Here is a 23,622-nt window from a genome sequence, read left to right as displayed (position 1 = left end):
TGTTTACATGTCTGTCTGTATGTACATATATATGCTCGCTCATCACCTGTGCTCAGCTAGGAAGTTTCAGGGGATCCCCTACAAGTAGAACCAATTCCTTCAGATCCTTTAAGTCCCTATTTTTTCATGGCTTAGCACAACTCCAAAGTGTGTTCCAAACTTAAAAAAGTATGGGAGAACTCCATTTTCCTCTCTCTTCTAGCACGGCAATCACAAAATTAGCATTATTATGCAGAAATGTTGTACTGGACTGAAGTTACCTTTTTTCACTTCGCAGCTACTTTAGGAGACAGATTACCGGCATAGCTGATGAGCTGGTAAATCCAGGTCACATCCATGGTAGATATTATTTATGTTATTTGTTGAGTAAAAATAATAAGCAGTGGTTCAGCAGCCTTGTTAAAGCAAAGTGTAATTCCTGTGAATAGTAGCACTCTTGAAAAATATTTTTACAACTATGAAACGGGTTGCACCTTTTTTGTGAGGGTATCTGCCAGCATCTGCACAGATTCTAATAAGGCTATTGTCCAAAAAGCGTCTTTTCTGGGGACCTGACCTGGCCTTAGCCTGGGAACTTGCCACTTCAAGACACTCTTTGGTTCAGTAATTCTCATCTTTGTGGGAACGTCTTCCTCCAATGTTCAACCACCCCAGGGTGGCAAAATACAGTAACTGATTAGACCTTTACTGTGGTCATGAAGACACTATACCAAGAGCAGTTACAGGTTAACTTAGCAGTTCCCATCTTGTCCTGGAAGGGTAATTAAATTTGTAACCACAGCAATGTCACTTGAAAAGTGAATAGTGGATCCAAGTACTGTCTCCTGGTTGGAAAGATACACAAGTTCCTAAGTGCTGCGTGATGTTTGAGGCTACCATGGGGAATTTAACTGTGTTTAAATTTGGAACAAATTAGTAGTGAGCAGTATGTGCTTCCTTATACTACCAGTAAGTCCGGAATAAGTAATTGAGAGCAGGAAAGTGCTAGTGTTGGTGCCTGTAAATGCTGTCACCTTTTGTGACAGAGGAATTAGGTTAAATTTAACCTGCCCTCCAGTCACAGAAAACCAAAACATTGTTAATTAGTGCTTTGTATTTCAAAAGGTGATAACAGAAGGTGTCATCTGGTAATGTAAAATTTTATTGCACCTTAGACATTTTAGAGGTAGATGTGGCTGTCTGCACAGTTTAAAATTATTTGTACTTCATACTTCGTGGTCGCCTACTTAAAAACATAATCTCTAGGAAAGTTCCTAGAAAGTTCGCTGCTCAGTTGAAGTCAATGCAGGTAAAGGCTGCTGCCCTGTTTCTGGGTGTGGTTAAGACTGGGTAGTTACTCCTCTCTGCTCCTTCCTCTTAATAAGGCATGTTCTGGGTATGAGCTGTTGATATGAGCTGTGTTTCCTGGGATCTGAGTGATCTGGATGGATGTGCAGGTGAGAAGGTAGTAGTCTTGTCAGTTCAGGATTTGACTTTCAGAATCTGATTGTTGTAGTTAATAATTTGAAGGTGTAGCTTATTAAAGCTAAAAAGGGTTTTAATAAACAGAAGATAAATATTAGCAAAGGCTGCCTGCAAGTAAGTATGTGAGAAGGGACTGGAGAATGTTCTTGATAACGTAGGTTGAATTTAGTATTCCGGAAAGATATCTTCTCTGTAAAAAACCCTTGACTTTCCAGGAAATATATTTGTAAAACAGCAAAATAGAGTCCCTTTACCTCAGTAATATATGTGGTGCTATCAGATATATGTACATATTATAAGGGGCATAAAAGGGATATATTCTATGTTATGAGTGCTATAATTTTTTTTATTCTTTTGAAATAAGAGAGGTATTGCATGTGACAAAGTGCAGAACAAATTATGGAGAGGAGATGAAAGGAGAAGGAAAAAGACTGTAGAACTAAGGTAGTCAGTGTTAACACAACTGTCTTGCAATTCAGACAGTAGCACAGTTGTCAGTGTCTGGAATTATGTGCTTTTGAGAGAAAGGCCAGAAAGCCACTGTTGGAAATGGGGGACTTCAGAAGTGCACACTGCGCATGTCTTAGAGTTTCTTGCCTTTCAAATGGAGATATGGTGGTGGCTGTTGAGTATCAGTGGTTGGATAAATACAACTGTACTTTTATGGCAGTACAACACTTTGGGTTTTTTCTGTGTACTAATTCAGTCACAGGTTTGGGTAATTCTGAGTTAAACCCCAGTTATTTTATGAGTTAATCTTAGCTCCTTTGAGCTTTTGTTTTTTCCAGACAGCCTGAATTAGAATATCTATTTGGACTTTTGGGACCCCTGGTGGCCTAGTGGTTAGCATGCAGGACTCTCACTGCTGTGACCCAGGTTCGATTCCCCAGTCCCCCGGGCAGATGGAGCTCGTTAGCCCTGTGAGGCCATCCATCTATGAGAAGGTCACTCTAAACAAACCTACATCCTGAGGACCTCACTGCCATTGTCCAAGCTCGCTTGGCCCTGGCAGATGAACCTTAGGATTAAAGGGTGAGCTCAGTTCAGCGCATGCTGTGTCTCACCTAAAAAAATCCATTGTGCAGGCTGGAAAGGTAAAAGACCTTTCCCAAAATCTTTGTTCACGAAGACTGACCATTAAAATTAAAATTTGGACTTTTATTTAAAACAAAGTACAAGAGAGATGATTGAAACGCATGACGAGCAAGAGAATGGGGGGCATACCTTGACAGCTACGTCTCCTTATAAGTGACACTGCTTCTCTTTTTGGATCTAAATTACACACAGGCCATGTAAGTCTATTCTGTCCAGCTATTACAATATCCTGTTATAAATCACATAAGCACAGACCTGCTTTTGGATTCATCCAGTGTGCTTAGAAATTAAGCCAGAACCTGCTTTTTTTCTCCTCCCTGAACCTACATCTGTGCTTGACATAACGAAGTATGGTCTGGTCTAAAAATAAAAGAGGGCTGTACTTTTCTTTCTCCATGTAGACATTAGGAGGATGAACTTCCCACTTCATGGTTCCCAGCCCTTTGAGTTCATCCTTTGTCTCCAGGCAAATCTGGGAGTTGTGCAAGTAGCAACTGTGACAAATTTGCTGTTTTTGCATCTATGCAAAAAGCCTCATTTTCCCCCACTGTTCCCTTTATTTTTCTTGGGGTCGGGAAGGGTATGACCCACGTGCAGTTTCTGAAATCCAGCTGCATGGAGTGTGGTCTTGTGAGTATTTTCACTAGATCATGTTTATTCCCTGTTAAACTACCCTCACTGCTCACAACTGTGGCAGATTATCTTTGTAGAGGAAACATACCTGGAGGGAATTACAGATTTTTGACAGAGGTGACAAAAGGAAAGCCCGCAAATACTTTTGCTCCTCATAAAAGTCTATACAAGCTAATGTTTCTGGCATCCACATCTCAAGGGTAGTGGAGTTCAAGAACATACAGAGAAGAGCAACTCAAATAATCAAGGACATACACCAGCTGTCTTACAAGTTGATGCTGAATTGGCCGAGAGTCCTCAGGTTGGAGAGAAAGTTGAAAGAGGGTTGATCATGTTTGATGAAGTCATGAAGGCAGTGGATAAAATCAGTGCAGAGTTACTATTACGATCTGCATTGATCTGACTCTCTGCGGTGTTTTCATGTGTCTCTGCTGCCTTTATCACTCTGTGGATTATCTATTGAGTGCTTGCATCCTCCGGAGGAACGGATACAGATGCACTTGTTTTTAAGGAGTGTTGGAAACTTTGCTCTGGACAGTCCAACATGAAAGAAATGGTGTGTGGTTGAGTGAATTTAACTTACAGAGAAGCCAACAGCTCTCTCCCACAGAATGTGATGCTATAAGAAATAAACAGTTTTCAAGTTTCCTGAAGTCTTTCAAGTGTGTTCACTTTTCAACAAAGTCCTTATTGTCCTTTTTAAATAAAATCCACAACCCTAGACAGAGCAGGAGTTTATTAATCAGTTGACATTGTAATTGTCTTAGGGTAATCTGTTTTCCCATGCAAATTCAGTTCAAGATGCTGAAAAGGGATTCATGTAGGCTGCCAGAAAATGCATGGGAAACACACTGTAGCTTTTCCAAAACACTTAAGCAGAAGAAATTCTCAAGCAGTGGGGGAGAGATTCCCACTTGTAAGTTTTTTGTGCCAGAAAAATCTGTATCAAGGGCAACAACCCCCACCCCCAAAGCAACATATACAGTGATAAAATGGTACAAATGAGCTACCAAACAGATAGATACATACATATATGTGTATATATATATATATATATATATGTATATATAAGATGACAAAGTTGTGGATTGAGTCCTTACATATCTTTGTTCCTTTCAGGTGTTCTTCATTATTGTGCATACTGTGAACATTAGATTATGTGGTATAATAGAAGACAGGCACAATGTTAATGAAGTAGTAAAGTTGAAAAATACAAATTGGCCAGTGTAGGCTGTACAAACACAATACATTTAATATATTTGTCCTTTAAAATTATTTTAGGAAACTCAGTGTCTGAAATGTCCATATATCCATGATAGACCACAAGGCAGTGAAGAATGGTGTGTCTGTCTAGTTTGTTCTAGCAGGAGGCATGCTGCAGCCTCACGGACGATGCTGCAGCTTAAAAGCTGGGAGCTCTCAACCCTGTGTGTTCCTATGAGTAATGTTGCTTCTGCTGGGTGGCAGCCGGAGTGTGCTGCATTTGGGTTCCCTCTACTGGTTCAACTTAAGGCCCTGTCCATTAGCTTGTATGGTGAGATAGTGTTCATGAAAGACTCTGAATTAATTTTCTCTGTGGTTACATTTTATGATCGTATGTAGTTATCACATTTGCAAACCACTCCGCTTTGAAAGGGTATGCCTAATTCCCCAAGTAAGTGATTCAGAACTTAAGCAGGTGGTTGAAGTTTAATGTGTACTTAAATGCTCTACCTAATATGAATGGTGGAGGTATATGCTTCCATGCTTTTCTGAATGAAGATGTTAATGATGACTCCGTCACTGGGCAGAGTTAAACAGGCAGTACTCAGCACATCCCAAACCATTACCTTGATTTTTGTCACCATCTGTAATGTCATTGTCTATATAGTCCTGAAAGTGGCATAGTCCGACATAATGTGAATACAATAACATCTTTAGTTACTTTAGCTTTTTTTGAAAGCTTCATGAGTGAACTGTAAAAGTAAGGAAAGACTCCGATTTTAAAAGCAAGAATCATAACTTTGAAGCTATGGACTTTCTTGCTAGCTTTTCTCATAGTTGTGGGCAGGTGATTCTCTCTCCCTTGAGCTTTATGAACTGATTTGAGTGCTGGAAGGCACAGTTTAAATATGAAGTGGCATGAAATTATCAGCTGTAACATTATTGTGTTACAAGTGGCAGTTGGAGCAAGGATAATACTTGCTCTGTAATGTCCATATCTGTAAACATGTTCTGCAGTCAGTGAAAGGAGTCCTTTAAAATACACTAATTAAAATCCCTCAAGTCTGAGTACCAAATAAAACATCCAGCAACCACAATTAGTGCACAGGAATAGATTTAGAATTAGTATCTTCACAACCACCTAGTCCTTTCACTTTTGTCTAGACGTGTATCGATCAGTGTTTTAGGATGCAGGAGTTGGTAGATACCTGGTCTGACCCTGCACCACTGCTTTTGAGTTCTTGCATTTTGTGTTGTACTGCCTAAAAGGGAGGAGAAGTCATCCATGAGTTTCCCTTCTTCATCTAGGTCAGAAGTGGAGAAGACTGTGTGGGCTATGGCAGTATGGCAGTCTCCTGTAACCCCTGGGTACAGGAGCACAGCAGCATTTAATCTGATCTCTTCATAGCCTCTGGTCTCTGCTTGTCTCTTTCTCTCCTCTGCAGGAAATGGTTAGGTGGAAAAGGTAATCTGGTCCCTACATTGCTTATATGTTTACTTTTATTCTAGAAAAATTAGATTGAATAACATATGGGCATATTTATGGCATGTTCTCCAGTTTTGAAAGCTCCCAGCTCTTTTTTAAAGCTGATCTGGAGCAGAGTGACATTGCTCCTAAGCCATACTTTGCTGTGCTTGCCTGAAACAGGCACCATTTCTGTCAAAAGGTTCCTGCTCTGCAGTTAAATTTTGGCAGGTGTTGGCAACTCAAAAATAACTGCTAATTTCTCATGGGTCCTGGTATAGCTGTAAACATTTTTCCGAAGTTCAGCCTACAAGATATAGTGCATAATTCCATTGGAAAGTCTCTGAAATCCTATAGTCCACACATAGACTCTTACCAAACAGTCTTAACTCCTCACAGTCTAACTCCTCTTCACATCCCCACAAAGTCAGAGCAGGATTTTGTGAAGACTGCCAAGAACTGTGAAATGTGAACAGCATACAGTTTGGAGATGGAGAAACTTCTCTTTCTGTTGCTTCTTACGTAGACCAGAGTCCATTCTCCCTGGAGAACTGCACGGTGCAGTTGAATGTTTCTCCCTCAGGCTCTGCCATGGTGATGCCTGGGCCTCACCTTGGTGGTAGTGGAGCAGTGTGTGTGGGCTGGCACTGTGCCCTGAGGGGGTTATCCATCAGCTGGGAACTGGAAGATCACACTCGTATAACAGCCACATTCCGCTTGGTCCTGATACCCCTAAACCTAAAGCAGGACTAATGGGAAGAAAATGGTGCAAGTCGACCAGGTGCCAGATGGAAAATTACTTCTGTGATTCTGTGGTTTCACAGAAGGAAGAAATGGCCAGTTACTTTTAGATTGCCTGTTTCTTCATATGAGAAACATATTTGTAGTGTGCCTCCTCAATACACTGATGTGATGAGAATAAAAAGCAATTTCTGAACTCTATTCTTATGCCAAACTCTACTTGACATTTTGAAATTGCTCATTTGTTTTGAAGGGCTAGAAAATGTTTTAGAGTTCTTTGAGGAAATTATGCAGGAGACAAACCAGTATGTGTTCCTAATCTACCCAGCAAAAAAATTAAGTCTTTTAGCTGTAAAGAATTTAAAATCTTCTAAACCCTGCCCCTTTCCTGTCTTTGGAAAACAGGGGATGCTAGAGCTTGGCCTTTTGCAGAACTAGAGTTTGGAAGTGCTTTGATTCATTGCTGCTTCAGGCTTGTCCAAATCTGAACTAATTCTAGTAAAGCCAACAGGATTTGATCAACAAGAAATAAGAATCATATGCTGCTGAATCAGATCCTGTGATATTTATCAGCCCAGGGACAGTGGACATGGGAGAATGTCTACAGTACATGATGGAGCAAGAGTCAGGTATCCACCCACAAGCAGGAAGCTGAGGCAGCAGGAAATGGTGCAGTGCTGCACAACCCAGTACCTGTTCAGCAGGACACAGTGACACAGGTTCATGCACAGCTGACTTCAGATAAAAATCCTAGAAATCCCCGTGCATGATAAGCCCAGGTGTCCCTGTATCCACTTGGTGCATGTTCCCTGAGTTTTAGCTTACCTGTGCTGGTGCAAGTTTGAAGGACTTTGGTGAATTTGGTAAAATACTAATGATGTGACATGAATATGGTCAGAATAATTCCTACTGTTTCGGCAGCTTTCTAAAATCTGCTACTAGCTACATCTAATGAAAATGGTGCAGTTTGTGTGAGGAGCCTACTCTGCCAGTTACTTTTTGAGCTCCAGGGGGGAAATGCATTGATTCAAAGCACAGTAACTCAGATAAAAATTGTTGTGGATTTTTTTTTTTTTTAATATAGAAGTTATGTTTGGAAAAGTTTTCAGTAGTTGTGCAAATTTCCCTTCAAAATCCAAACTGGCAAAACATTGATGGAAAGTTTCCTCTGAATTGTATTTGTGAGAAGATAATGCTTTGATAAAAGAAACTTCCTTCTGTTAAGGGGTGACAATGGTAAAAAGAATGACCTAATTTCAGAAACTCAGAAGAAAGAGCCTTAATGTCAGCTGTCTCCAAGAGATGTGATCTGGGAGCTTTGACAGGTAACGAAGGAATTCTTAGAAGTGCACTCTCTCCAGAAAGTAAAAAACCTGAATATCTCTCTTACAGGTTTTAGTGTTGGCAGACTTCAAAAAATGTTCTCTGCTGTCTTGGACTCTGCTTAGCTGACAGTTCTGCACTTTTGTTTTCAGAACAAGTGCCTGGCTTTAAATGGAAAAGTTTCCTACATAACTGCAGAGGAAGGAACTCTGAACTTTAGCTTTCCAGAAATATGTACTAGGGTTGCAATTGAAAAAAATTCAATGGTATTTTATGCTATATTTAGAAAAAATGAGGAGGATGATGGAAGTGACTTGCATTGATCATTTCACTTGACTTTTCCTGAATTTGAAAGGCTAGCAGGGATTTTACCTCGGAGTTTCAAATTAAAATCTACTTTAAATGCATTTTTAAGGGGGTGGGGAAAAGATCAATGTATTGGAAAAAGCATATTCTCTTCCTTCTAAGCAAGAAATAATATGTTAAGAATAAAAATTTTTCCAAGATTTCCTTCTGTTTATGGAAGGAACCATAAAGCAACTTAATTTTTGTCTTTTGATTCATCTGAACAGTTAAAAATTCCCATTTTTAGCTGCTCTGCCAAAAATAGGTAGAAGCTAAAATGGTCAAATGAGTGTTTGAAACAAGATGTAAGCTTAGGATCAGCTCAGTTTATGATAATTATTGAAGTTGTGTTTGGGTTTGTTTGATTTGGTTTTTTGTTTGATTTTTTTTCAAGCAAGCCATGGTAGTTCCCAGAATTGAGCCTTTGGAGTTTAGTCATGATTCCTGAGCCTGTACCGACTGTAACTGTGTACTTTCTTCTGCAGCCATTGGACAGGGTTCCCTTATTTACAAAGGTCCCATATACCTTTTGTTCCAGGGTGAGGCTTTGAAGTGGCTGTGAATTGTTTTTTTATGTGTTCTCCCATCCTCTTTGTAATTGCGATGTTACTCTGCAATTTATTGTTCACTACATGAGAACCTTGCAGAATTCAGTCCCAAATTAGACAGAAAAAAAATCTTATGCTAATGTTATTATATTAGCCCTTTTTACCCAGCACAGGAAATTTTTTTCAGTTTTAGTCAGGATACAAGCAAAAGTCAGGTATTCATAAGAACTATTTTTCCCATACCCTCCCATTTCGTCACTCAGATTAGTGAGTGGAAAGGGATTGGAGAACAGCATAACCTTACCATTCACCATGAAAATCCTCTAAGCTAATTTGACAAGTTAATCCTGTTTTTTCTAGGAATTTTGTCACTGGTCATAACTTTGATTTATCCGTGCAAACCTTATGACAGTTTGTATGATATGGTGCTAATAAACAGTCTGGAACAACTTTATCCACTGTGTATTTTCCACTGTGTGTTTTTGGTGGGTTTTTTTCCTGCTAAACTAAAATTATCACGTTACAGGTTGGCTGGAAAATTAGGCAATAACTGGATAGTTAAACAATATTAGCATTAAAGTCTTTCTCTTAAAGCTTTAGATTACTGTGCAAATGATGGTATATTGTTACTGTGGTTAATAAGAGCTCCTTGTCATCTGTGTAGCAATATTGCCATAAAAAAACCCCCAGGTATATTTTTCTGCCCCACTTCCATGTCATATATTATTCACATTATGTTTGAAAAGTAAAATTAATTCTTCAGGGGATGTTTCCTCTATGGAATTTATCTGTTAACAATTGTGGAAATCTGTTAAATCTTTAGGGTTCTTGCAAACTTAGATTCTTCCACTCTTTCTTCTGCAGAAAGATTTACAGAAAATAGATATTTAGAATTTGTACCCGGGGATATTATTGTGGGAGAAGTTTCCATGCTTTTCAATCTTAAATTTTCTACAGCAACCCTGAAATCATTCAGCCGGTTCAGCTTGTCGAGTTATGTTTTGCCATGCAAAAAGACTGCAAGAGGATATTCACAGTGTTAAAGCATGAAGCTGTTATGTATTGGGCAATACAAAAGGTAGATGGGTAGAACTTGGCAGCTATTGAGTGAAGCAATCCTAGTAAGGCACACAGGGAGCTGGGCAGTCATCAGCAGGTGAGGACAGGATGGGCTTTGTAGCCCCTGGGAAGGGCTTGTCCTCTGTGTTTCTCAGTTCTGGTCTTTTAGCTTCATGGTTTTCCTGACAAGCCTGATGTCTTTCCATCTTGGTGTTTTTCCTCCTCAGAGCTTGGATGTTGCATGTCTCCATCTCCACAACATTGCCTCTCTCTGCAGTTGCACCATTTTTACTGCATGTGTTCCTGTTCTGTAGAGTTTCTCTCACAACCTAAAGGTTCACCCATAAGGCCCTGCCTGATCCATTGGAGAAGGCAGCACATGTGTAAAGGATGAAGTTACCAGGCAGAAGGAGAAGGCAGGGCAATGGTGGCCCATGGAGCTGCTTTCTGCCACAAAGTTCCCACGTGAAAGTGAGCAAATTACTTGAAACATAGTAATTAGTGCGTTCTCCTTGTTTTCCAGAATCTTTTAATTTCTGAGAGGCTGACTTTACAGCCTCAAAGCCTGAATGGAACTTTGACATTTTCTTCCACCCCCTGTACAGGGCGTGCTTACAAAGCTCAGGGCTATCACACACACACATAAAAATTTAAATCAAAAAGAAAAAGATCCAGCCTAGCTAGCAGGGGATGGAGGGGGGGAAGGTGTTGAGGGCAGGTGGGCATCATGATTGAAAGTTAGCCAATACTGCCTTGGTTCAAGAAAATATCTCCTTAAAATAGCTTGATTTTAATGGTATTTATTTTCTGCTTGTTAATTTAGCAGAGGAGGATATTTTTAGTTGTGCCATAGAGAAACAGTCTTTTAATGGGAGGTGAGACAAAACCTGCGTGTAAATAGTTTTAATCAATAGAGTGTGAATGAACTCAGGTTAAGATTATGTTAAAAATAGAGAAGGTGCAGACTAGAACATTTCTTTCCAAGTTTCTGTTAATATTTCACAGAATTTCAGCCTTTTCCAACTATTGCTTTTTACTAAAAGAGAAGGAAGTAGAAGTGATAAAAAGGTTCCGATAGTTCTTTTGTGCAAATTAGTGCCCTGCGTATAATTTGCTATAATTTGATTTGGCCATATTTGTAACATCTATTTATCTTCCTGCTTTGGAGAAATATAAGAACAACTATTTGTAAAATACAATGGGCAGGACGTGCTTTCCTCATCCTCTAGGCAGTCATATTATGCCTTGAAGCATAAGATTTGATTATCCTGTCCCATTGTGTAAGATTGCATAGCTGCAAATTTTATTGAATAGTGGTAATTGCTTTCTGTATTGTCTGAATGCAGCTTAATATCTCCTGCTGCTGACTTGGAGAACTTTTAAGTCCTGGTGTTGTGACCCTAGAGAGACACAACCATTATGTTTTGAACATGTATAGCAGTTCTTGGGTCATCACAAAGGACAACACTACAACATTTTGGCTGTATGACAACCACTGCTCTCTCTTTCAACAGGCTACTGAGTGCAGATCATATCTGGTGTCTGCACTTCCATTATTGACTACTGAAGAGTCTTTTCCCTTTCCTCTTCCCTCTTATTTCTTGTAGGATTTCTTTTTTCTTCCAAAAAGAGGAGTAAGAAGCATTTTTGTAGCTCTCATCTATGAAGGTGTTTCCTGCATAGTCTTCAGTTTTACCATGGAGTGCTCTTTGAATCAATCCTTTGTGTATTATGTCTACAGTTTAAACAGGATCATCTACTAAGTGCAAGAGCCTATTGTTAAGCAACACTGTTACATATATACTAGTAGCAACCTACTACAGTGAATTCACAACCTTCAAGAAACTGACTGTTTTGTAGAATATGGTGTCCATTGACCAAGTTGTATGCAAATAAAATGTACTTGACCCCAAAATCTTTTTCTTTTAAATTGAGCTGTAACAGTGCACGTATTTAAAAGGAAAATAAGACAGAAGGATGAAAGGACGTTGTAGAGAAGCACAGTGATAATTTACTTTAGGAACTTTATCTCTCGATTCTAAGTTTTCAACATTCATTTCCCCAAGCAGTCCCTTTTTCTGAAGTAGAAGAGGAAGAAGGACGTGATGAGTCTTTTTTACCCTCTGTCAAGTTCGAAAAAATTAAGTTCATCCTAACAGTACTCCTTTTCAGGTCAAATAATCTGTCTTGTTGTTCTGATGCTGTATAATTAGTGGTACATCACAAATCTGTACCCAGATGGGAGATCAAAATACACTCCATGAGCTACACACTCTCAGTTGTCCTAGGGTGGCATTTGTACCTCCTCATGTCTATGGCAAGCTTGGTTGGAGGCTCTGTCTGCTGCCTAGAAAGTGAATGAATGCTTCTTGCTTCAGAGTTAATAGCTGTTAACAAAATGTTGTGTCAGAATCAAGCGTTTGCCTACTTGCGACTGGTAGGTCTTTTAGGTTTTTTTTAACTGATTCTAATGGGACTGTATAGTTAGCACTTTCCTCTCCTTTTTAGTTACTCAGTAGAGAAGACTTTTCTGTTGGAGTTTGGGGTGAATGTAAAAGCTAGTACAAGACTGGCACAAGCTTTCTGTCTTTTGGTGAGTTTTCATTTGCAATATTTGTTCCTTACTTGACAGCGCTTCATCGCTGTGCATCCATATCCCAAAAAAAGTATTGGTTAATAAATGGCAGAGAATAACACTTCAGTCTAAGCTTTGCTTTCTAGTGTCACACATGCTGTGGGGATTGACATTGCTGATTTGTTCTTTTCACCCCCTGCTGGTGTCTAGCCGTGTTCCCTTTCCTCCATCTCTCTCAAGGTAGGAAGAGTAAACTTTGTGGAAGTGTTACATGTCCAGATCTGATGAACAAATATAGATTCCTGGGAGGCTCTGCATCCTTCTGTTCTGCATGTCCTGACTTCAAAGAATACCTTTCCCTGGTGTTGGGATTGACACCTCTGTCAATTGCCTGCTGAACTGAGTCTGTAACATACATGAGATGTGTCAGCCTGGCTGACACGCTCCCTCTCTGTTTAAAGCAGGTGTCTTATGTGCACAGGACAGCACAGCCCTATCAGCTGTGCCCCAGCTTTGGAAATCCTACTGCTGGATGTGATGGCAAATTGTTTTTTAAGCTCCAGTAGGTTCATATGGGCATGGAAATACTTTTCCTTGAAGAGGGACAAAGAGTGGATGATGTCCTTCCTACATGTAAACAGACGATAAGAGAAGATCCCCAAGTGCAACTTTAGTGCAGTTTCCTTTTCCACTGAAAACTTGTTTCTTCTGTAGGGAGTGGTGGGCAATAAAGAAATAGTAGTGGCCTGTTAATTTGATTTTTTTTTAAGTATTTGGGGACTCCTGGTCTGATACTATGAATGATAAATTATCAGGATCATCCAGCAAGTTGTCAGTGTATTGACTATTTCCAGTGCAGATCTGAGTTGAAAAAAGGGAAGAATACTGGGAAATTACAGGAAAATTCAAACAAACACCGAACTTACATTACTTTATAGAATTAGGCTATACCTGAAGGTTGCAACTTATCTTAGAGGTTCCTAGGGAGTGTAGTGTGTGATCTGTCTTATTCTAATGTGTGTTACAACTGTCATGTTGTAGATAAGGCTTGTTACAATCTTAGTGTAAAGCTGTCAGAGAAAGAGCAACCAAATTAGGTCAAACTGACTAATGGCTATGCTGTAATCACCACTGAAGTAAAGCTGGGTTGGAGTGTCAGGAGTAACACACCACAAATTGCTATAATGCCCAAGTTCTTTTCTAAGCCTGTATAACACTGCAAAATGCTAGCTAAAGCATTAGCTCGGTTTTCATTACTAGTATCCAAATATTTATTCTTAGGTGAATTGTACTCGGAAGACACAGAATTCATGCTTGCAAATGTGTATCTTCCTGGAATGTGCCTAGCAGGCAGGAACATATACTGAGAGAGGAGTTAACAGATGCTGTGGGTGCTGGAGAAATACATTTATTGTGAAGTCCTTCTTTACTGTAATTACAGCTAGGAAGGCAATCTCCAGCAAGGCATTAAATTGGGTCAACAGCTAAAAAGGCTGGAGAAGAGACATTGATGACAGCAAGCAGTATATATACAGGAAATGAACAGCAGTGTGGTGCTGGGTGTGACAGGCTTTTAAATGTTGTAAGGGTGCCATTAACATGTAATTAATAATACATTAGAGAAAATACAGTTATCATGAGACAATGAATAATTCTCAGATGCTTTAGCAGGTATTAGGCTCAGCAGACTGCTTCTAATCCTATGGGATTGATTACTCTGTAGTAGCTCTATCCCCTGAAATCATCTTGTATAGTAGCTGTTATAAAATATTTTAGTTATTCTTACTTAAAGAAGCTTTGAGATGAGTGTTGTCATCGTTAAAAGACTGCTGGTATAAGCTTTTCAGACACTTGCTTGTCCTCCCATCACCCCTGCTAAGATCTTGCAGAGCCAGGCTGAATCTTTGTTAAAAATTAAACAAAAATCCTGTGTCAGGTGTTCACATTCATGTGTGGGGCAGATCAAGGCTGTCACTTCAGATTCAGAGTGCACAGTAACTGCAGGACTGGAGTTACTAAAATAGATTGAGTTTTTTGATTGGAGTTAAAATAAATTGACAAGTAATCTGTTTTAAAGGTAAGAGTCACCTGCCTTGGGGCTACCTTTCAGAGAAAGAAGATAAGATTTTTGTCAGAGGTAGAAGTTTGGAGGAGCCAAGGCAGGTAGAGTTGGACCTGATAAGTCACTGGGACTGAGTACTGTTTGCCTGAAGAGTCTGATCTCCAATCAAAAAATGTAAGTGCTATACACTTACAGGCAGCTTGCCTCCAAAGTGACATGTGGGAACAAAGGATGTCTCAGCGGCTCTGTTAATGAGTTTGAGTGATTATCTGGACTGATGGTTCTGTATCTATGCCCACAACATACCTCTAGCCCCTACTGACCCTTATCCTGTTGAGAGCCTAGCCTCCCAGCTCCCTGGCTGTCTGCAGCCTTGCCTGAAGCCCTAATGGTGGGCTCCCAGGGCAACCCTTCCCTTCTTCGCCATTGCCAGTGCCTGCCTCACCTTCACCATACCCTTTTCATTTGGTTACTTCCCAGTGAGGTATTTTCTTCTGTTTGCTGCTAATATGTGTTTGGGACTCGTTAATAAATGTGAATTTTACAGATCAGTAGAAAAGGTGCTGTTAGTGATCTTGGAGAATAATACAGATCAGGGAGGAGCGTGCTGTGAAGAACAGCTTGGGCCTCTGGTGCCCTGTTCCCTGCACTTCCCCCTATGGTTTATTTTTATTTAGGTGCAACAGTTAAAGGACCATAGTAATGCATAATATTGCAGTATCTGAAATTGCAGTTTTTGCAAATGCTACATTCATCCTAAATCTCTTGGAGAGGGGAGAGTTGCTTACACTCTTTGAATAAGCCCAGTCACACAGATACTGTTCCACGTACAGTTGCATTTGAATGTTTGATGAATGTTATGCATACAAATATGACTAAGAACTCCAAGTCAGACACAGTGTAGGCAGCTTGTATGCAAGGTTTGCTTCACAGCCCTGGTAATGCACCTTAATCCTGGTTTTTAGCAATTTTTCATACCATTTCAGCCTTGGACCTGCTCCTCTTCATGGTCATTACCAGGCACATAAACAGATGCATACATGTACACGGCTCTGACAGTGTGCCTCCCTTGTGACACATTTTTATTCCAGCCCAGGCTTCCAAACTGATCTCCCAACCTAACTTGGATCTGATCTGCACCACAGTTTGTCACTGGTCATAAATCACTCTGGCAATGTTCAGGTCCATGGTACTGTGGCAGAGGACACAACGTTGATTAACATGAAGAGGAAAAGGGGATATAACTTGATTTTATTAGTCCAAATTAGCTTAAATGTACACATATCTCTGAAAGTTGTTACAGATTTTAATCAGGAATGACAGGGCACTGTATCTGTGCTAAGAGGTGCCCAGGAAAAATGCAATGCTGAAATTTATATTGATAACAGAATGAAGAAACATAGCCTTCCTTAAACCGTGTACTCAAATGTTTGTTCTGTTATTTATGACCAGTGACTGTAGCACTGAAAATAGAGAAGGGTAATATATTGATCATTTACACGGAAAACAGTGTCAAGGAAAGAGAAGGTGCTGTTAAACAGTCCAGAGTAAATTTGGTGTGATTTCTGTCTTGTGCTCTGAAACTTTGAGAAATCACTGTTATTTACTCATTATTCAGTTGCTGTAATCAAAGTACTGGAGATGCAGCTGGCTTTCACCTGCATGGTGAAAAGAATCATGGGGTGGCTTTAGGCTTTCTAAGTCTCACTGAGAAATAGTGAGTGAAATTCCAGCAGAGAACAAGACCTTGATTTTGGTTTGCTTTTCTCTGTTGTACTGAATATTGTCAGCGGTAATAGTGATTCCGAAAAATCGGGTATAAAGAACTGCTCAGAGAAACTTTGATCTTTTGAGCAGCAAAGGTATTTATTAGCAGCGCTGGGAGCAAGCCAGCTATTGCTGGAAAAACTTGCTCAAAGGCTTCACACAAAATTAGCAGTTTTATACAATTTTTCAGGTGTGATTAAATGCATATTTAAGTGATTACAGCATCTATTCATACATATTGATAACAGGCGGAGTATAGGTGGAGCTCAGGCGGAGCTTGGGGCAGCGCTTCTCTCTATCCCCAATTCTAGGGGGAGATCCCATCTTCATCCCATGGGGAGGGGGCATATTCTCATCTTCCTCAGTCCGACCTTTCTTCCTTTCCATTGTTCTTGACCCGCTCGCTCAAGCTTGGAGAAAGCCCTGGCTCCCAGCCTATTTCTCGTATTCAAATGTCTGCTTTAGCTTACTGAATCTTAATTTATTACCTCTAGGCCCATTACATGTACCTTAGCACTCTGTTAAGCTTTGGTCCAGTTAGCAGTACAGAACAAATCGTTTTGAATCTAAATAACTTGTTAGTAGGCCCAAGTTTCTTAGTTAACTCTTTTGGGCTTACCCTCCTCTTTCAATAGGTCCAGCAAATATGCTTTCTCAGGTCACTGATGCCACAGAAGGTTGAGTGTTTTTTAAATTGTCAGTACTTTCATGGAAATGTGTATTGCACTTAAAAGGTACTTCTTTAACTCTACAATTTTCTGTTAAGTTTTTAAGTAGTTAAAATATATGCTATTGTCAAATGGACCAGAGTTTGATAGTAACCTTTGTTTTAATGTATTTTTCAATAGTTTGAGGTCTCTTTTAAAATAAGTACACAATTTTCAGATGCTGCTTTAAATGAGGAAATGCCTGTCATTGAGGTGTTGCATAAAACAAGAGTGTTCAGGGTAATGTAATGCATATATAACTACTTCCTTTACTCTCGCAGTTAGAACAAACACTTGAAGTGAAAAAAGCGAACCAAAAGAAAAAACTGGTTTGAGTGGGAAGAAGCTGACAGATATGGAGTAGTGACAATGAAGATAAATACAAGGGGAAACTAAAGTGTAGCAAACAAAATACAGCACTTGTTTCATCATCTGGGCTGTCAGGGAAGAGATGTGACCAGCAGTCTTGCTGTAATCAGATAATAAGTCACTTCTCAGAATGCTGTCATAGACTGCAATGCTGCCAAATCTTTGCCAAAGGTGGCATGTACCACAAAATACACAGCTAAAGAAAATGAGCAAAGCCTCTGAAATGGGGGCTCAAAGTCAAACACTTGATTTTTGCTAATGCAGGCTCTTTTTGATGAACTGGACATACTGTTCAATTTAAGACTTGTACTCAAAAGAAAATTGCTGAAGTTGAGTAGTTCAAAGGAAGTTCAGGTGGCTGGAGCCCTAAAGGAGACTGAGACACTGAGAGCAGAGAGGTATTTGTTTTTTCCAATCACTGTGCAGAAGAGATGTGCCCTGTGTGAGACAAGAAGATTCTAGACATATGTCATGGTTTGGTTTTTTTGTGAGTCTGTTTTCACCTAGTGGGCTTTCTCCTGAGGGAGAAGAGAGGTAAAGAGTCCCACAGTGCAGACACACTTGCATTACTTTGATCTAGCCAGCCTTCTGGGCTTTAAGGTTACTAAATTTGGGGGTTATGCCACTTGGGAACAAAAGTTAACTGACTACTGTGACTCACTTCTTAAAGGCTGGTGTTTCCAAAGTCACCTGCACAGTAGGGAACATACTAACAGCCATACCTACCACAGGCTGATTGTAAGCAGTTAACAGCTGAGAAAGAGAGAGCTAAGGGTTTAGCTGGTAAACTGTTATCCTGCTCTAAAACACTTATCAGTACATTGCTAGAGGTCGGATATAGAGGAGGAGTAGAAGATAAACAAAAATGCTGTGTCTGCAAGTGTCCACTGCAGGCTATGGCAAGGTGAGGATGCAAGAGGTGAACTTGAAGGGAACCTTGATAGAGTGGCTTCAGGTATTATTACTCTGTGTATTACTCTCTGTACAAGAGGCTGAAAAGAGTGTGGGGTCCAAACCTTAGCTGCTCCCCTTCACAGCCCAGTGTAATACATTAAAGCTATTCTGAAATGGTGTTTTCACTAAGATATCAGAGTATGAACGCAGTCTAAGTATAATTTGCTTCTGCAGACTTTTTTGGGGGGGGTTGGCATTTGAAAATCCTGTCACACAGACAGCTGCGAGCGCTAATATCTTAAATGGCTGCAGCAATCCCACACTATCTGTGAGTATTCCTCTCTGCTCAGGGATGATCATGAGCTTGGAAATACTGAGCAACTGCTCAGCATGGTGGGATGGAGACAGGGCAAGCCAATACAACAGTTTTTCTTTGACACACGGTGTTATATTTAGGGCAACCTGCCTCTTTCCGCTGAGACATTACTTACAAGAGAAATGCCATTTCTTCATATCTTGGAAGGGCCTGTCAAAGTAGCTGTGGAGAGCAAAGTCCTCCAGAGAGCAGAGCTGCACGGGGGGCTTGGCCAAGCACCCTGCAAGAAGCTGCTGCAGTGCTAGTATTGGGCTTTGGAGAGCTCCAGGTTTCCTCACTGTTTGTGTCTCCAGATTGTTCTTGTAAAAGGTTGATTTTGTGTGCAGCTGCACCTCATGCTCTCTTAAGTAACAGCATGTGCAGAAGGTATTTGGTTTTATTAGCTAAAATAGTTGCAACTAATTAAAGATTGTATAAAGCCTTCAAGTTAGGTGCAAATTGAGTTTTCCTTTTAAAGACTCTAATGAAGGTGTGTTTCTAATTAAAGATACTTGGCTTGGCTATGTAAGAGTCATTTTATTTGCTCTGCCTGTGAAGAAAGCTGCCTCCATTTCCACTAGCATGCATGGATGGGCGAGTCAAACTCGATTCATTCACATTAATACATGCAGCAAGTTCAGACAGCACTGAGGAGGCAGTCTGTCCCCAGGTACCCAGTATGCCTGTGGCAGGAATTGGTGTCCACCATGTCCTTATCCAGAAACAAGTGCTTTTCTTTTTGTTATGAGGGTGGAAATGCTCACTGGTAAAAAGCCACCAGTCTTGGGGAGCTTCTGGGGTTGTGGTGGCCTCCCTGAGGCTGGATGGGGTAAGGAAGGAGCAGGGATGGTGAAAGACCAGGGCTTGCTCCAGCTTTCACTTGTTTGAGTGATATTTGGACATTCAATTTTATTGTGTTAGGGAAGCACCTTTAAAATCCAAGAGAGGATGAGCAAGTAATGCTCCTCTTCATCTTTGACGAAGACTTGGAGCAAACACCAGATTAAATTCCCTGACCTGAGTCAGGAGGATTCTCTATCTTCCTGGGGTTTGCTTTTCTGTAACTCCTCACCCATCTGTGAAGGTCACTGAGTATTCCTTACCTGACTGGCAACAGATTTGTGAGGCAGCTCTCCTCTCCCAAAATACAGTTTTATGCTCATTTCGCACTCAGTTAATTAGAGCAAAAATCAAAGGTTCATGTCAGTTACAATTAAAAATGTCCCTGGACTAAGTTTTGGACTCCCAAAGCTAATAGTAATAGCAGTTGGTTTTGTATTTATAGCTTGCTTATGCCTTAGTGATAACAGACCCAATTCATGAATGTGATTTAGTGTAATATAAGCAGTAGAAATTTGTAAGAAACAGCATCCTCTAACTTGCATAGTCATAAGTTATTTTAAAAATTGTGTAGACAGATAAAGCTGAAAAGACAGAACATAGACTCTTCCTAAATTTCTATGCTTTAAAAGAGAAAAACATCCAAGGCACGTGTTCTTATAATTACTTGAGATCCTTATTGAAAAAAATAAAAACTTGTAGAAGGGCTGCTACTGGTTTAAGATGCCAGATTGTGACCTGAGACAGTGCATGAAAATGGAGCATAAGATTGATCCCTCAACAGGGTACTTTAAGAGACAGCATCTCAAGTCCAGCTGCTGCTTACACAGCCCCATTTGACCTGCTTTGGAGGGCAAAGCAGGCCATGGGAGAGTTCTGTTAGAGGAGCTGTGGCTCTATCCCCACTTGACCTCAGACACTGAGGCTGATTGGCTGAATAAACTGAGGGAGAGGGAGGGATTTCTCCGCAGGAGGAAATGCTGATAAAGAATCAGTGGATAAAGAACAGCAACAAGGCTAGAAATACAGGTATAGGAGACTAAGTGCAAGCTTTAAAATATATTTGTCCAGATTTCCGTGAAGCAAGGTCTCTTCTAGTGTCCCATCTCTGCCTACATCTGTAGCTGCTGCCCAGGTGTCTTACTGGGACCTTAAAGAAGGGGAGAGAAGGATATTTTATGCTAGTTTAGTTTTCAGTTCCTAGGGCACTCAGTCTAAAAAGATAGGCCTTTTTGGTATTTCCACTTAGAACACACCTATACATCAGCAAACCCCTGTTCCTGCATACATCACTAAAAGACTTGTTTGTTTTGAGCTCAGCAACTAGGGCATGCCAATAGTTGCCTTTAGAATCATTCAGATGAAACAAATGCACCAGGTTACACGCAGCATTTTTGAATGAGTGAAACATCATTAGTTTTAAATAACACAAGAGAGCTGGGGAAGGCTGTAGTAAAGAAAATCCAAAAGCAATTCAGAATAATACTACTTGTGAATAATTCATTTCTGTATTTCCTTGTGCTGAGCATATAGCAATTGTTGTTGGCTCAAAGACTTCCATCAGCCAAAGCATAGCTCTTGGCAGTGGCAGCCAGTCTAGTTCAGTGGTTCAGCATGAATGTATTCCTGCCTCCTACTCATCACAGAGCCTTTAAATGTTCTGTTCAGCTAGGTAATACTTAACATACTGTAAATATCTACTTAATAATTTGTTGGTATGTTACCAATAAATTGATGCAGAAGTGACCTGAAATTTTTTATATACCTAAGATCGACATATGTGGGAACAGAGCTAGCAGGAGTGAACAAACTATGCACACAACTGCAGTGGTATGCATTAGTACATTTTAATAGACTTGCTCATAAACATTAATTAAATGCAAACTTTAATAAACTCATCAATGAAAATGGTCAGAAAATAAATATTTGCAGCTGTGAATGTAAAAATATATGGAAGACCTGATTGCCATCATTAAGAGGAGTTTTTTAATAATAAAGGAATAACACATTGAAATATGTTAGGGTATTTTATGGAGATAAATTTCATGACCAAATATCTATTGAAACTCCCATGAACATGAAAACCCACTCAGAAAGAGAAACATTGAAAAATACTATATGCTAAGTGAGCAGTTTAAATTTTAATAAGAGGGAGGATCTGGTAGAGATGTCACAAATTTAGTGTTACTTGTTCTTAAAACTGCCATAGGAAGCAATGGCATAGCAAGTGGGGGTGAGTGTGCAGTGTACACCTGTATTTATGCTATGTGAATGGGTATTTCAGTAGGTACTGAGTAAAATGACAAACACTGATTCCTACACTGTTTGAAGTTTCTAGTAAAATGTACTTAAAGAGAAGCCATCATTAATTAACTTGGAGGTACGCAGTGGTGCTTATCTATTAAAATGATAGTCCCTTTTTCTTTTTTGATTAAGATATGAACCACATATTGTTCATATTGAAAACAACATAACTTTTTCTGTTGTCTGAACTTGTGGAAAAGCTTCCTGTGAATTTCTTAACAGGTAGCAAAGTATGTTTTAAATAACCAACTCTGGGCTGTTTGCCTTTCTGTTCAAGAATTTGCTGTCCTCTGCCCCCCAAACTGATATGTTTAAAAGTAGGTGCCTTCCAACTCTGTGCACTACAGCCAGGTAGAGTTTTTCCTATGTCCTGATTCACAACTGGTTGTGTTAGAACCTTGGCGATGGTAGCAAACTCTAGTGCAGGGGCAAGATCAAAATAGCCCTGAATTGGGATGGAGGCATGTAACTGATGCTGATTTTGAACTGGGTGCACTGTAGACCGCTGAGAGAGGAAAGGCAGGCTGTTGGTAATTTGGTGAGTAATGGAAACACAGCTTCTCTCAGGTTTGCATATCCAAGTTGACTGCAAGTTTTAGCAGGAGCTGTTTCCATTTAGATGGGTCATATGTAGATTCTCAGTTGTGTGCATGCTCTCTCAAGGACAATGGGTGTTGAGTGCTCACTGCAGGAAGGATGAACTTTCTCTAATATGTAATCACTTGTTTTTGTAGAACCTGTAGACCTGTAATTCTATCTGGTATCTCCCCTCCCCACCAGATGTGGGCAGGACAGTGGGTTCAAAAGCTGTACAAACAGTTTCAGAGGGACTATCAAATATATAAAGCAAGATTAAGTAAGCAGAATTTATGGAGCCCTTTCCCTCCTGTTGCATGTGTGGTGCCCCCCAGAGTGCTCTCCAAGCTTGGGACTGGAGAGTGACAAGTTCTTGTACTTTCAGAGGAACAGATACGTTGTGGGGAGCAGGATGACAAAGGAGATGAGGAGAGTGAGGCACTTGGAGATAAAGATGCAGGAAGGTGGGAAGTAACCTTCCCTGAAGTCTAAGGAATCACATGTTGTGAAGTAAGAGGATCTAAATTACCCTCTTACTGCATCTGGAAAGCGAAGGCAAAATGCTTGTGGCAGTCAGTTGTTGCTAACAACAGTGTAGTGGGAAGGACAGAAATCTAGGCAAGAGAGGAAACAGCAAATACGAGGAAAACAAGCATTAAACCCTCAGGGTGACCGGGAATTCAGAGGCTGACAATACAGTGACAGTGATAGTGTGCCACAGAACTTTGCACTCAGGTGTATTAAAGTTGATATTAAATTGAAAAGGCCATTGCTGACTCTATGGATTCAGGATAGCAAGAGAAGGGACTAGACAAATGGTATATGGAAGTTGGTGGTAAATCTTTTGTATGAATAAGGACTACAAGCAGCAGAGAATAGACACCTATTGCTTTTGGAAGCTTTTGCAGCATTATCTGCCTGATCTGAAAATCTCTCAGTAGCCTATATATCTGGAACCTAATTCTGATAACAGTGTCAAATGTGAGAAAGCAGTCGGACCTCTCTGCATATGAACTTGACGCCTGAATGTGAAAGGAGAAGAACTGGTGTTGAATTTCTGGTAGAGACTGTCCCGTCTCTGCAAGCATGTTGGAGAGCTGCTTGGGTCTGGGTTGCAGTCTAGAGAAAGTCCCTTCCAGCATTTCTTTTTTGTGCTGGAAAACACTAGCATGGTGGCCATGCTTGCATTAACGGCCTAGAATGCTCTCAAGAATGTCAGCTTTGAAATCACCATGCAGTGTGCAATCCCTTCTGCTTCTCTCTGGCTGTTCAGACATGTATTATTGATGGTCTTCCA

The 23,622-nt window shown here is 40.2% G+C and overlaps 1 protein-coding gene across 6 annotated transcripts in view; it reads left to right on the top strand.

The window, feature by feature from the left end:
• RGS6 (regulator of G protein signaling 6) overlaps nucleotides 1-23,622 on the top strand; it is a 271,553-nt gene that overhangs the window by 128,134 nt on the left and 119,797 nt on the right. Inside the window, exon 1 of one of the 6 annotated variants that reach the window (XM_027707463.1) lies at nucleotides 18,198-18,260. The exons of the other annotated variants lie outside the window; for them this stretch is intronic. Coding sequence (XP_027563264.1) covers nucleotides 18,222-18,260 — 39 coding nt within the window. The 5' untranslated portion in view covers nucleotides 18,198-18,221. Of the gene's footprint in view, nucleotides 1-18,197; nucleotides 18,261-23,622 lie in introns of those variants that run through there. 6 annotated transcript variants of the gene reach the window in all.

Source organism: Neopelma chrysocephalum, unplaced genomic scaffold (genome assembly GCF_003984885.1).
Source record: "Neopelma chrysocephalum unplaced genomic scaffold, ASM398488v2 Primary Assembly neopelma1_24, whole genome shotgun sequence".
NCBI lineage: Eukaryota > Metazoa > Chordata > Aves > Passeriformes > Pipridae > Neopelma > Neopelma chrysocephalum.
Note: the sequence above shows the minus strand (reverse complement) of the source record. Positions and strands in the feature narration are given on the sequence as shown.